This window comes from Bacillus rossius, chromosome 5, assembly GCF_032445375.1.
Source record: "Bacillus rossius redtenbacheri isolate Brsri chromosome 5, Brsri_v3, whole genome shotgun sequence".
In the NCBI taxonomy this organism is placed as follows: Eukaryota; Metazoa; Arthropoda; class Insecta; order Phasmatodea; family Bacillidae; genus Bacillus; species Bacillus rossius.
The window spans coordinates 65,927,094-65,941,745 of record NC_086333.1 but is presented as its reverse complement, the minus strand read 5'-3'; the positions used below and the strand labels follow the sequence as shown (position 1 = coordinate 65,941,745).

The 14,652-nt window shown below is 40.4% G+C and overlaps 1 protein-coding gene across 1 annotated transcript in view; it reads right to left on the bottom strand.

The window, feature by feature from the left end:
- Positions 1-3,935: 3,935 nt before the first annotated feature.
- Positions 3,936-14,652, bottom strand: part of LOC134531916 (neuroligin-2-like) — a 403,682-nt gene continuing 392,965 nt past the window's right edge. Inside the window, exons 7-9 of the mRNA XM_063367957.1 lie at positions 11,774-11,925; positions 8,654-8,769; positions 3,936-4,935 (exon numbers count right to left, since the gene is read on the bottom strand). Coding sequence (XP_063224027.1) covers positions 4,334-4,935; positions 8,654-8,769; positions 11,774-11,925 — 870 coding nt within the window. The 3' untranslated portion in view covers positions 3,936-4,333. The remainder of the gene's footprint in view (positions 4,936-8,653; positions 8,770-11,773; positions 11,926-14,652) is intronic.

Below are 14,652 nucleotides of genomic sequence, written 5' to 3'. Positions count from 1 at the left end.
TACGGCAGATGCACTGCACTTTTCTGCAAAATATTTCAAAACCAGAGAGGCGTAACCAGCTTGTGTCACTAGTTACTTGTTAAATCAGTTCATGAACTGTATACGAATTTTAAAAGACTTTAAGAAGATAACAATTAAAGGTTATGAGCCGGTGATATATCCATGTTAAAAATTGGTTTTAAGCAAATTTATTGGCCATGCTATTTGTTATGAAGTGTAGTATTTTAGATATAATTCGTTATTTATTATGGATCAGCCTGCCGTTGTCATGCTTAATGTTGGAGTTTAAGTCAGTTATAATAATTTCTGAAGGTATTCAAATTTGCAGTTGGAACTTGAATAGAGTTATTCCCACTCGCCTCCTTAATCTATTTGTTTGGAATTCTCTGATTTATTTAATTTTGCGAACATATAGTTGTTGGAACAACGAGTTTTCTATGATCAGAATTTATTTTGGAAATCAATAAACGCTGCTCCGAGCTGGATGTTCAAATTGTTATCAGTGCCTGTGATAGTGGGGACTGACGACAGTGGGTCTTATAACTCCTTTAACCCTATATCACGAAAAAGAAACGTGATATCTCGAATCAAAATACGTTTCGAACCAACAAAAAACGGGAGCTTCAAGTACGAGATGAAAAATCCTGAGAAATAGTGCGAATATATTTTTCTTTAAGCTCTTCCTTTTATTCTGGTGTTCTATGTCAAGTGCGTAGGCCTATGTGGATGTGGCTAGGCGCATGGGGGAAATAAGCGGGAGGGGGCAGACAGTACCGCAATTCCTCCCCATTTTACGATCTCGTTCTGCGGGGCTCGCGACAGCGACGTACGACTCTAATTACGACCGTTTTTTCCCCGTCAGGTTTTCGGCGATGGGTTGAGGAGGGCACCGGGAGGAAAGAGCCGGGAAGTCGAGAACTACCCTGCTTGAGATTCTTTATAGCTCGAGCGGCTCGCGTTCTAACCGTCGAAGGACTGCAAGATCTACGCGAGCGTCGCTTTTCTCCTCTGCACGCGCGCGGAATCAGCGACGTTATTGGTCGGCGTAGTAACGCCCAATGCTCCAATCGCGCAACCCTGTGATTTACGTGACATTGGGAAGGGAGGGGGGGGGGGTGGTGTTCCGAGTAGAGACCCCGCATGGTTGTAGTAACTTGGAAAAGGGGGGGGGGGGGGGAGAGGGAACTACCTGGAATTAAAAAGCCCATCAGCATGGTGGTAATTGTAACTTCACGGTTAGAATTTTTTACCAAACGAATAATTAGGAACTGGAAAAATTCGCGGTTTGAATGACCTCTAGGATGGACTCCACGATCCTCTATGGTACGCGGGAATATTACACCAGCTCATTGGCTACTGACTCGTGACACCTGCTAACTGGGATGATTATGATTCGATACTTCTTACGTTAAAGGTCATTTCATTGGCTCACAGTCCTTCAGGCAAACTGTGTTCCAATCACTGAAGCGGCAATAAGTTTCACGCACTTGGATTCTAGGCTATCGCGAAATGAACACGCGAATTTTTTCCTGTCTCTACTAATAATTAACCTCAAATAAACGAAGAGTTCATTTTAGACAGTTACTGTGCCGTGTATGACTTTGAAGATCTTTTTTTCGATACAAACAGCAGGGTTAACACACATTTGGAAGAAATAAGACTGTCATTGCATTGGTCTTAAAAGTTTTTGAATGTTTTACACGCACACTAAGAATATTTCCTGTTGATTCATGTTTTCAATAAGTGAACCTAGTACCCGTAAATTTTCGAAGATAAATATTAATTTACGAAGATCCCTGGATAGTTTGTAACCAGCTTTATTTGTAAATTTAAAGTTCAAATATTTTACAATAATGTGTAAACATTATGACTTGCGTAAAAAAACGCAAAAACTTTGTTTAAGCCTTAATAACAGCATTAATAATTACGAAAGTTAGTAGTAGCCTATACAATAGGCAATTATGGTGCATCATTCAGGCTGAGGAGCGAGTAGTGGGTCAACGACCGGCCACCATCTTGGGTTTTAGTGACTTTAACCTTCGAAAATTCTCTTTTTTTTATTAAAGGTTAATATCCTGACCCAAAAGCTTTTAACTTTGGCCAATTTAAGGAATGTAAGCCTCTGTGATGAGAATGGTCCACTTCGAAATAGTTTTATGGTAAAATAGGAAAGTTTTCCCTAAAATAAAAAAAATCTTCCAATGCAATTTTTTTTCGATTTTTTTTATAGGGAAAAAGGAACATCTTGAAGATTTAAGGACACCGAAATTCAAAATGGCAGTTGTCACTGACCTGCTTATCGCTCAGCATGAAGCCTGTACCAGACTCGGCTATTATACATTCAAGACAAAAATTTAACAGAAAAAAGTTTCAATTATTTTTACATCATGAATATTTAATACGCAGCAAAAAATGAAGATTGAATTTGATTAAGCTGTTAGACTTACAAGGCTAACGTGAATGTATTGTTGTTCTAGCTAGAGTGTGAACTATTTTTGCCAATTAATCACTAGGCAAATTTTTACTTATACCACCTGATTTTGATTCCGAAGACACTGTCTTAGAGAAAACTTGATATAGCCTAGTTACGAAAGATTTTTTTTATAATTAAACATGTTTGTTAAGTATAAAAACTAATTTCTTGAACGCAACTTTAACACTGTTTCGAAATATTAACCTGCAGAACTTTTGTGATTTGTGAAACATGTAAAACTAATGAAAGTTAGTTTCATATTCACCAGAATGAGGAAGAGAGTGAGAGGAGAGAGAGAAAATAGAGAGAAGAGATAAGAGAGAGAGGAGAGAGAGAAGAGAGAAGAGATAAGAGAGAGAGGAGAGAGGAAGAGAGAGAAGAGATATGAGAGAGAGAGAGAGAAGAGAGATGTTTCCATAGAATGAACGTTATCTTAGTTGCTTTCAAATTAAACAAGTTAAGCTTAGTTGAAAAAGTTCCCTTTCTAATCCAAACAGTACAATTTTTCACTAAAAATATAATAATTTTAAACGGATACTTAACAGAAGGGGCCGCAATATAAACCATTAAGAGAAATATGATTACAAAAAGCATGTAGGTTCAATTTAAAGAAGAGTTTGATTAAGCGGAATATTGGGGTCAGGATATGGAAAGTATATAAATGCTAGAAAAAAAAAGGGGGGGGGGGGGGAATTAACACACGTACATGTCAGAGTTATTTTTTTTAATAAAACGCTTACTATCACAGATGTTATTCCAACAATCTAATTTGCTTATAACTAAACGAAATTTACACAGTTCGGCAGTCGACAATTTTTTTTTTCCCTGCCATCATGACTGTTTTTATGACAGTTCAAACAACGATTTTCACTGTTTGTCTCACGCACTTCGATCGCTGTAAACACCGGGTAATGGACATTCCAATGTTTCATAACCTTTATTGGTTCACTCAAGGGGGAGGGGGGAGGGGACGAACGTGCAAACACAAACCGTTACAACAAATGTCTTAATTTATTCTGTCCACAACTGAAACACATCTGTTTGGGGGGAAAAAAAGAATTGGTACCCTACTCTGTTCATTGGTTCGTCATTGACTTTATTTTTGTGGGGCTGGTATGTAGTGTTCGCGCATCGGCTACTCTGCCCCGCGCGGGGCGACAGAGCGGGTTATCGCACTGTACTGTAAGGTCGGGTACAAACACAATAACGACACGACGTGGCAATTTTTGTCTGACAGTAGTTGACTTTCACGTATTTATATACAAACAACACACACGGGATCAGACACGAGGCGACAACAGCGGATGATTGTTCCAACTTTTCGTCGCGATCAGACTTGTCTGACGGCGCATAAGCGAGTAAAAAAAAAAAAAAAAAAAAAAAAAAACCAACAAAGGTATGGCGCAGTGCTTTTGTTACAATTCGAATTTTTTTAAACCTTTTATCCCAATTATTCGGCATGACAAGACATAAATCATATTTACTGTTTTAGCTCTGGTCTTTAATCGCAGCGAGGGAAATAAAATTACTTCACTGTGACGACAATCGAATCAGCTCACAAGAGTTATAACTTCAAGTAGCCACATACAAGTACTATGTCATGCCAAATAATAATTTAAAAAAAAACGAGCACGGAAGCTTTGTTGCATAGAGGTATCCAAAATATTTGAAATTCCAAAAAAATGGAGAGGCCTAATCCCCATTGAAGAATGTATTTTTTTCATTGTTACTTAAATTTTGAGATAAATATTCACTTGTAAATTATTTTAATTGTTTGCTCGGCATGGATCTGGACGCATAAGAACAGGGCAGCCAGGTTACAAGTCATCAGTCCTTGGAGGAGTGCGGCTTCAGGAGCGCCTACAGCCCGGTCCTCGCGGTGCCGTCCGCCGCCGGCGACTCGAGCGGTGGCGGGGGCGGTGCCGGGGGCGGCACGGGCCGCGGGGGCGGGTACTCGGCGAGCGGGTAGAGGTGGCGCTGCGCCGCCGGGTAGCTGTTGGGCAGGCGGCCGTTCTTGTCGGCGGCGGCGGCGGCGGGCGGCGGCGGGCTGGCCGAGCCGTCCCCGGCGCCGCCCTGGGGGCGGCCGGGCTTGTCGCGGCGGTAGTACACGCCGGCGAACACCAGCACGTTGAGCACGAGCAGCGAGCAGCCGATGGCGACGGTGAGGCTGAGCGCCGTGGAGTAGGCGGCGAAGCCGTCTTCGGGCCGGCGCGCGGCGGCGGGGGGCGGCGCGGTGGTACCGGCGGCGGCGGCGGGCGAGGGAGCGGTGCTGGCGGCGGCGGCGGGGGAAGGCTCCGCGGGGGCGGGCGGCGGCGGGCTGGGGCTGGGGCGGTCGCGCAGGTCCAGCAGGTGGTGCGAGGGCGGCACCTCGCCGCCCCCGGGCCGGTGCAGCTCTGGCACCAGGCTCAGCCAGAAGGACAGGCGGTGCGCGCGGTAGTGCGACTTAACCCGCGGCTTCAGGTCTGCAACACACGCACCGTCTGCCGTCTGCAGCAGTCCCACAAACCTCTACAAGAAGGCGTACATATTTAGTGCCACGGAATTTTCGCGCATTCATTTGGTCGCAAGCTAGAATGCAAACCTCCACTCTGCCGCGCTGTGTTCATGATTGGACCGCAGTTATCTGGACACGCCCCTTCTACGACCGTGAGCGAACGATGTCCAGCTAGGAGAGAAGTAAGCGAATCAGGTAGTGCCAAATAACAAGGAAAATAATGTTCCCGCTAAGAAATCAACCAATTGGAAAGTAAACATGGGTCGAGCACACCTATAACTTTGAATTCTATCCTGAGGCCAGAGGAATCCGCGAAATTTCCGGGACTCTATATATATATTGCTTTCGTGTACTTTATAAAATCATAACTTTCTTTAATACGTAATGTTATAATTTGTAGCTATACAAATAACTAGAGACCTGCAAAATTCCGCGGTTTCGATGGCCTTCAGGATAGACTGCACATAACCCCTGTACACTCGGGCAAATAACGCAAGTTCATTGACTGCCGACTTGTGAATCGTCTCGGCCGGTTTGTCTGTTGATTCGATCCTTCTTTGGTTGAGGGTTTATAACTGCTTGAGATTCGTCCAGACGAACAGTAAGCCAATAGAAAAATTATCTACGAGGTATATGTGTTTGAATTCTGGCCTATCACCGAATGAATCAGCGAATTTTGCAGGACTCTAAAAATAATTAATGACAACTTAAAGAAATACGTCAGAATCCTGGAATTACAACCCTTAGTTTAACATTGAAATGTAGAGATAGCTCAGCGTTCATCCTACTTTAGAAGCACAATAAAATTGTTAGCCCATTTCCCTCACCGCCCCCAAATAACTGATTAAAAATGATAGTACATTTGCGGAGTTTTCACAAACTTAAGGATTTTCATAGTTGCAGATAGGCAGATAGCTGGATCTTCGTGGTAACTATGTGGGTTTCTGACTTCCGAGTTCTGTGGACTGGACATACAAATGCATAAAGAAAATGATTTTTTTTATTAGACTTATGTATTTTTGAAAGTTTTTTTAAAAAAATACTCAAGATGGGTAATTTTAAGAAGTTATCAGTAAATTTACGAATATATATAGTTGATTTGTAACGAATGTTCTTAGTAATTAGTATTGGGCTTAGTAATTCGCGGGTAAATTTTTTTTAACAGTGAAGAACTATGGAAACACGATACCTGGTGCATGACGTTTCCGCATTGCACTCCTGTAAATTTACGAAACGTCCTGGCTGTAGATTATAGAAAGATATTCGTGAATTTGCGGGCACTGAGGTAACGCACATTGAACACGAACTTGCAAAATTTATGGGTTTATTAAAAAAATGTAAATTTTCTAAGCCTTAAGAAAAAGAACTATATTATTCCACCCATGACTACAGTGGCTTCGCGGGGACCTGATATTTTTGAGATGGGTTTTACCAGAGGACCCACGTATATAGACACTGCGATTTGTGGGTCCTCCACAGAACATTCTGAAAAATAAGCCCTTTTTTTCCCTCTAAGATGGTTTTGCTAATTTATCTTAAAAATTTGTGATATTATTATTAAAGCATAGTATTTAATTTAGTGTAATGCCTGGTGATAACAGGAACTGTCTGCTACAAATAGCTTCCTCTGTGAAATTACTGGCGTTTACTATTGAATTAAATTTTCGGAATTACTACAACGTTAATGTCGTTGTGTTTTAGTCTTAAAAAATATCTTAATGTGTAATCTCTGTCTTAAGAACGCAATTTTTCGATATTTAAAAGGGGGAATAATTGTTACGACATAAACACTCTTAAAACCAATATGGCTTCTGTCTGGTCCTAGCTCCACTTCTTAACGGGCCCAGTCAGGGGTGTAGCTACTTGTGTTAGTGAGGGGATGATAAGCGCGACGCTCGCTGGTGCTTCTAGAGGGGGACGCACCACAACGCCGAAATGACAAATTGACCACAACGCCGAAATGACAAATTGACCACAACGCCGACAGCTAGAAAACTGCTGTGTACCACAACGCCGAATTACCACAACGCCGAAATACACTAACGCCGAAAAATGTCATTGCAGGACTGCCACAAAGGTTAGGTTAGGTTAGACTAGGTTAGGTTAGGCTAGGTTAGGTTACGCTGGCTATGATAGGCTAGGTTAAGTTAGGTTAGGTTATATTACGCTAGGTTAGGTTAGGTTAAGTAAAGTTAGGTTTGATTGTGGTATTTCGGCGTTAATGTACCTTTAAGAAACACACACAAATTCATTCAGTTGTTTTTTCGGCGTTGTGGTACACAGCAGTTTTCTAGCTGTCGGCGTTTTGGTCAATTTTGACATTCGGCGTTATGGTATTTCGGCGTTGTGGTAACGACCCTTACTCCTCTGAACTGGCGCGCATTCTTCTCGTCGTTCATGGGACAACTATGATATTCGAGCCGTAACCATAACATTATATGCCAGATAAATATAGATAAAGGAGTAATATGAGTCCCTTGCGTGCTTTTACAAATTTTTTACCTGGTATTTCATGCCTAAAAGTTATTTCGAAAACACGCGTTTTTTCAATTTTTAACTACGCATTCTAAACGATACCGTTTGAAAAAGGAATACGGATACAGAACGCTCATCCGCCCAGCACAGCGTAAACTTAAATAATTTCTGTAAACAGAAATCACTCGGGGTACCTTGAGCAAATTTAAAATCACGTGTTTTTTTCCCCCTGAACACACCGTAAGGGTGCCACTCACACAGGTAACAATTATGCACGTTTACAAAAAAAAATCCTTTGGAAACCAGTTGCCAAGAAATAGTTTGCTATACTACAATAAATATATCGTAAGTTTGTAACAACACATGGTTATGGCTATTTTTGCATATATGAAATACGTTTTTTCTAGAGTATTTATTACGAAAATTGGCACAAAATATTATATTTCAATTGATATTTATTCAAGCGTTATTTTTTTTCAAGCCATAGAAAAAAATATATTTAATTATTTGAATTTATTTTGTTTTATTATGCTTTAAAATGTGCGCAGTTAATACTGTAAAGATTTTCCAGGAAATTGTTTACAAATAACTTTAACTATTGGAGGTACTGGAAGAAAAAACAAACAAAAAAGCATAAAAAATACCCGGGTAAAAAATCGATATTACTGCGAACACTGTTTTGTAGTGACGTATGTAGTTGTTTTCATGTACAAACTGACAAACATCTGTAATATTACAGGGATATTTCTGTTCTATTTACGTGTGTGTATATACACACACACAGATATATACATAACTTCTGATGTAAATAACGTATTATTGTTATTTCATTGATGAGAATTAAATTAAAATTGACAAATTTAGCTATTATAATCTTTTAAGTGTCTTTCGTCATGTGTTTATGTTTGTGTTGTCCCATTTTTATTGTACCATTGTGTTTTGTGTATGTTATTGTTATTTCTTTATGTAACATTATTTGTTAAGTGCCCACCTGTTAAAGGCTTTGACTGTTGGTAGGAACTCAAATAATAATAATTATATATATATATATATATATATATATATATATATATATCACACGTAAATGGAACAGAAAAAATCCTGCAAGATTACAGATATAATCTGTAATCGTGCAGGAATATAGGACACACACACAGGGCAGGGTAGACGGGGCTGGGGACAGTGGAAGGCGGACCCAGCGGCGCACTCACCCAGGCTGAGGTACTTCTTGTGCACGGGCTCGTAGGCGGGCCACTCCACGGTCTTGAGGCGTGCCTTGACGCGGTGCGCGCCGTGTGGTTCGGGGTCTTGCGGCTCGTTCGGGTTCCTGCCGCGCGCACACACACACACACCCTCCACGTCACGGGCGGAGAAATGGGGTCGGTTCCACAACGCCGAAATACCATAACGCCGAATGTCAAAATTGACCACAACGCCGACAGCTAGAAAACTGCTGTGTACCACAACGCCGAAATAACAACTGAATGAATTTGTGTGTGTTTCTTAAATGTGCCTTAATGCCGAAATACCACAATCAAACCTAACCTTACCTAACCTAACCAAGCGTAATATAACCTAACTTAACCTAGCCTATCCTAGCCTAGCCTATCCTAGCCTAGCCTAACCTAGTCTAACCTAACCTTTGTGGCAGTCCTGCAATTACATTTTTCGGCGCTAGTGTATTTTGGCGTTGTGGTAATTTGGCGGTGTGGTGATTTGGCGTTGTGGTACACAGCAGTTTTCTAGCTGTCGGCGTTGTGGTCAATTTGGCATTTCGGCGTTGTGGTGCGTCCCCGGGGAAATGTTACCGTCATTTACAGTTTGCTTTGTTGAGGCTGAACTGATTCAGCTCTCAAGCGGGAAAAACACATGCGGGTGTCCGTAGAAGAATGTCCCATTTTCAATGATACGTTATAACAGTTTAATCGAAATTGAAGGTAAAATAACCTAGTTTTCAATATGCGCTCCTTTAGTTGTACAGCACACATCCAACCTGAAGTCGAATTCTTCCCACACTTTGGTTAATACATCCGTAGTAGTGGAAGCAATAGCCTCGTCAATTACGGGTCTCAACTATGGGAAATTCATTAGGTAGCGGCGGAACGTCAACACGATCTTTCATAAAGCCCCAAAGAAAAAAAATATAGCACGGTTTTTATTAATGTGAAAGTGGAGGCTAGCGAAAAAGAGCTCTGTCGTCTCGACCATTACGACCAATCCAACGGTCAGGAACTTCGACGTTCGACCGCTCTCGTACAAAGAGATTCCAAATGGGGAGGGCTGAAATAACAGATTCATTCTTAACAAATTGCGAAACACAAAAAGCTTTACGGCCACAGGAGTCGCCATTTTGCTTAGGTGGCACTGCAAGTGAGGAAACAACAAAGTACTCGCACATGGCGCATATATTAAACTGTTTGAATTACTATGTGAATTGTGACCTTGAACAAAAACTCTCTATAACGATCACAGTTGATATTATTAAAATTTATAACTCGGACATTCTTGTATGGACGTATTATACTTAGGCCTGTTCTACAAAGACATGTAAACAGAGACCGATCTTAAAGGAACATAATAGCACGCAGACGGAGACGGACCCGTACGGATCTGCTCGGCAATGCTTAGCTCTTCCGTTTACGTTACTCCGTGCGACCAATAGAAGCCGAATACTTGGTGCGCTGGTAACCATGTTTGTTTATGTTCTAAATACGTTAAAAATATTTCAAGTAGGTACAAGAATATATATTTTTATATTATTACTTTGTCATTTAGTTTTAATATACATGGAAAATTCTTCCTATGGTATGATATTGAAGCATATTTTAAAAAATTGTATTAATATTTCGGAACCCCGAAATGCAATTTAATTAATTTCCATTAGTTAACTTTTCCGTGCATTGTGTAAGCAGTGTTACCCCAGATGTTTTTAAAGAAATAATTTTGCTACAGCGACAATATTCGCGGGCGGTGGTTGCAAAACATTATTCAATTAAACATAACCCAGACGTTCAGTGTTTCATTTTAAATTTAATTATTATTTAAACATAAAATGTTATTCAGCCCCAACTTGGAAAACGTATAGGCTACCTACCAGCCGTGGGTAGCACTTTAGACCATACATCTACTGTTCAGTTGCGGAAATTTAGTTTTTTTTCCGGCACCATTGTTTTATCAGCCGCACGAACGAACCACGCGTACCGGACCCCATCTTGGATTCTTGAACGCTACCCGTCCAAACGGAACAAATGTCCGTCACGCCAGTGGCGCCACCAAAAGTCGGGTGACTCGGAAGTTTTACGAAACAACATATTCACACCCGAGATACCGACGGGATCACCGTACACGCACGGATATTTTCAACCGGTTACAGTCGAATTCAGACTCACCCTGTGTAAGTTAAGGTTCTGACCCCTCCTCCCACCCTCCTAGCCAGGGGCGTTTGATAAGCGCGACGCTCGCTGGTGCTTCTTATACGGCATTGGCTCTGATCTGGCGCGCAGTCTTCTCGTCGTGCGTGAGATAGTCTATGACTCAGATAGTTGAGAAACAAATGAAGGAAATGCAGTGTGGATGTAGTGAAGGCACTTCAAGTTGTAAAACTTTCACAACCTGAATTTTCTGGCAAGTGCCTGGAAGCAGTGTGGATGTTGTGTGCAAACGTTGATTCGGAACGCTTCTTGTCACAATACAATAATGTTCTCACTCACAAGAGAACTAATTTGAAACAAGAAAATTTAGCTACAATGGCTATTTTTTTTCATTTGAAAATTAAATGTTGTGTCAAAGTACTTTGGTTCCGAAATTATTGGGTTGACTTAATTTTGAATCTGAGTTCTTAAACGTGTGTCTTTTTAACCTATATTTGTATAATTTTAAATTTATAATGTTTCAATTGATGGTGCGATTATATAACAAAGTTCTCTTCATATTTCTTACACTTGAAATCGTAAAAATAATAAATAAAAACAACCCACATTTTGGTAAAAATGACACCAATTTTAAGGGAGAATAACACCACTTTTCATCACAAAATAAACACACATTTTGCATGTGTCTAGATCTGAGCGATAAACGTACGGAGAAAATGGGTGCGTGTACTTAGGTACGCGCGTGAGAAGTTATACTTCTTTGGCATCATTAAAAAAATAGTTTTTTAATTGCAAGCAAATAATTCTCCATGGAAAGCGTTATTCTCCATGGTAGCGTTAAACGTTTAACGCAACCTTGTTGGAAGTCGCATTAGAAGTGTAACTTCAATAAAGACAAATATGTAATGCTCTGAAGGATCTCCAACACGCAGTGCAGGGCGAGGGGAGCGGCGGCTGTACCCGCTCCAGGCGAAGCTGCTCCAGTAGGTCATGACGGTCTCCGCCAGCAGCAGCTCGGCCTTGGTGTAGTTGCGCGGGAAGTGCGCGAACCCGCCCACCAGCGGCGCGCCGAACAGGTAGGCCAGCTCCTCGCCGTGCACGCAGCCCTGCCTCTGCACACGGGCACACAGTTCCGCCGCAGCTTCACGGCACTGTCAACTACGAGACCGTCATTGCCACTCTTCCGGCGTTCAAAAGAAGACAAAACCAATAGGCGAGTTTTCTGTCTGGGACTCCGCTGTGCACTTGTGAAGGGGGGGGGGGGGGCAGATTTGAGTTGCTATCAACTACGAGACTGTCATTGCCAATTTTTCGGGCGTTCAAAAGAAGACAAAACCAATAGGCGAGTTTTCTGTCTGGGACTCCGCTGTGCACTTGTGAAGGGGGGGGGGGGGGACAGATTTGAGTTGCTATCAACTACGAGACTGTCATTGCCAATTTTTCGGGCGTTCAAAAGAATACAAAAACAATAGGCGAGTTTTCTGTCTGGGACTCCGCTGAGCAGACAATGCAAAGCCAGCTATGGGAGATGTCCTTTGTCCATTAAGAATTAGGATGGAAAACAAAAAAAAAAAGAAGACCTTGATACTAAACAATTCTTGATGCATGGGTTTTTTTAAACGTGCAAAAAAATTAACATTTTAATATATTTTTTTCCTTACAAATGTGTGTTGTTAAACCTTGCTGTGTTCAACAACGGTCGAGCCCTAAAACGGATGGATCATGTCTGTACGTGTTTGTTTCGCCTGTGACGTCATCGTGCCAGTGTAGGCACATGCGCGTGAGCTGTTACGAAATTAGATTCGGTGTAGCGTGGAAACCCGTTAGCTAGGACATTGATTCGGGGTGTCGTTGTGAAGATCTCGCGGGGAACTACTATGATCCAAAGTGAGACAATAAAAATATATTCGCCGGAATATAAGTGATAATCGGTATTAAGTTAAAAAATAAATAAATATGTCGTCTCATACAACTCGTAAATATGCTCAGAATGCTAGAAAACGCAAGTCTGAGGAAAGCTCATGTCTAAAAGGAGTCCAAAAAGACCTTTAGAAGTCCGGTGCCGAGCGAATGTGAGAGCTACGGCAGCCGCCGCCGCCGTTTCATCATATTGCCAACCGGGGCAGTAAGCGTGGGTGAGGCCAGAAACCGAAGTTTCTATAACTCGCTAAGTGCATGGTAATTCAGGTGCACCCCACACTGGTGAAGAATCATTTGAATCGACGGCGGGGGTGCGTGTTTTGTGGGATAGGTTTGGCACACGGGCCTGTGTGTGCGCTGGTAGTGTTGTGTAATGCTATAAAAGTTACGTGTACCTAATTTGGCGGGGGAGTGAAGCTCCCCACCAGTTAGATAGGCTAACTGACGTGATGTAATGTGTTGGTGTGCATTAGAGGCTAGTCGGTTTTTTGTAATTTCAAGTGACCTAGTTAAACTCGGGCAGCGTCAAGAAGGAAATGAAAAGAACGGCGCAAAGCGATTGCGCAGCTGTGCCATCGGGCGTACAGCAGCCAGCGGTGGTCCAGACGTCTACGGATCATGTGCAGGCGTCGTTGGAAGGCAAAACAGAAAACAGTAATAAAACTCTCAATACTTTTCATCATTTTATCCCTTCATTTTCACGAAAAATCTACGACGAGGACCCGAATTGCGCATTTATCTGCATTTGTTTTTCCTTTAAAACCGCTAAACTGCAACGTTAAATACTCAAAAGTCGTTGACACCTAACGATCAGCATAGTACTAAATGTTTTTCAAACTGACGAAATTATAATTTTTTTGTATTATTTAAACATTTAAATTAATTAGTATAGATGACTAAAGTTATTATAATTTTCTTAAAGTGCGAAAACTTTTTGTAATTTCGTGTTCTTCGAACACATTGTTCGACAGGAAAACCTTGATATGTGAATGATGCTTTAATTTATTTAACTTTATTCAACCTTACAATACGCATGAACAGCGTGTCAAGTGTAGAAATGAAGTTATATATATATATATATATATATATATATATATATATATATAAAATTTTCGTCGAATTTTATAACTGAGACAACTGATTTTATTTATTTTTATTATTTATTATTATCATAGGAGGCAAATTTTAGCATACACACTATATGCTCTTCACAATAACATTATTTTATTTTTAGACCCACACTAGTTTACAATATTTCAGCAAATACGCCCAAAATCAATTCCTGACATTTAAACCACTTCCTTTGTTCACAATAAAAGGTTTGTTTAAATATGAGCAAATGGTAAGTTATTTTACTACAAATAACAGTTATTTTTGATACGTATAATTTCATTTTCATTAAAAAGTGCAAAACCTTTCTAAATGATTAAGTTGTTTAATATTGCTTTAAAGAAAGTTTGTGTTACCCTACTGTAAAATAAAAATAAATAAATTGATGTTCAAATAAAAAATAAAACAATTTATAGTAATAGTTTGATGATATTAAAAAATATTATATTTGATTAAATGTAATACTTATTAAATCTAGGCAAAGATTATATATGAAATATTTTCTTTGTAATAAAGAACGTGGTTTTACATTGTGGATGTTATATGCTATCATGACAGGAAAGAATGCGACAAATAACCTTTTTGTGAGTCATAAATAAATATAATTTGTTTACTTATATAATAAATACATTTTTGACTTATATTAGACAGTTCGAAGCAATGGGTGTTAAGTTTATCCATAAATTTTTGTTATTTAAAAAAAAATATCTAAGAGAAAAGTAACGTGTATTTCATCGTCAAAATGTTGACGCAGTAATTTATAAAGGTACTCGCTAGTAATGTATAACATTTGACCTTGTTAAAGAGGA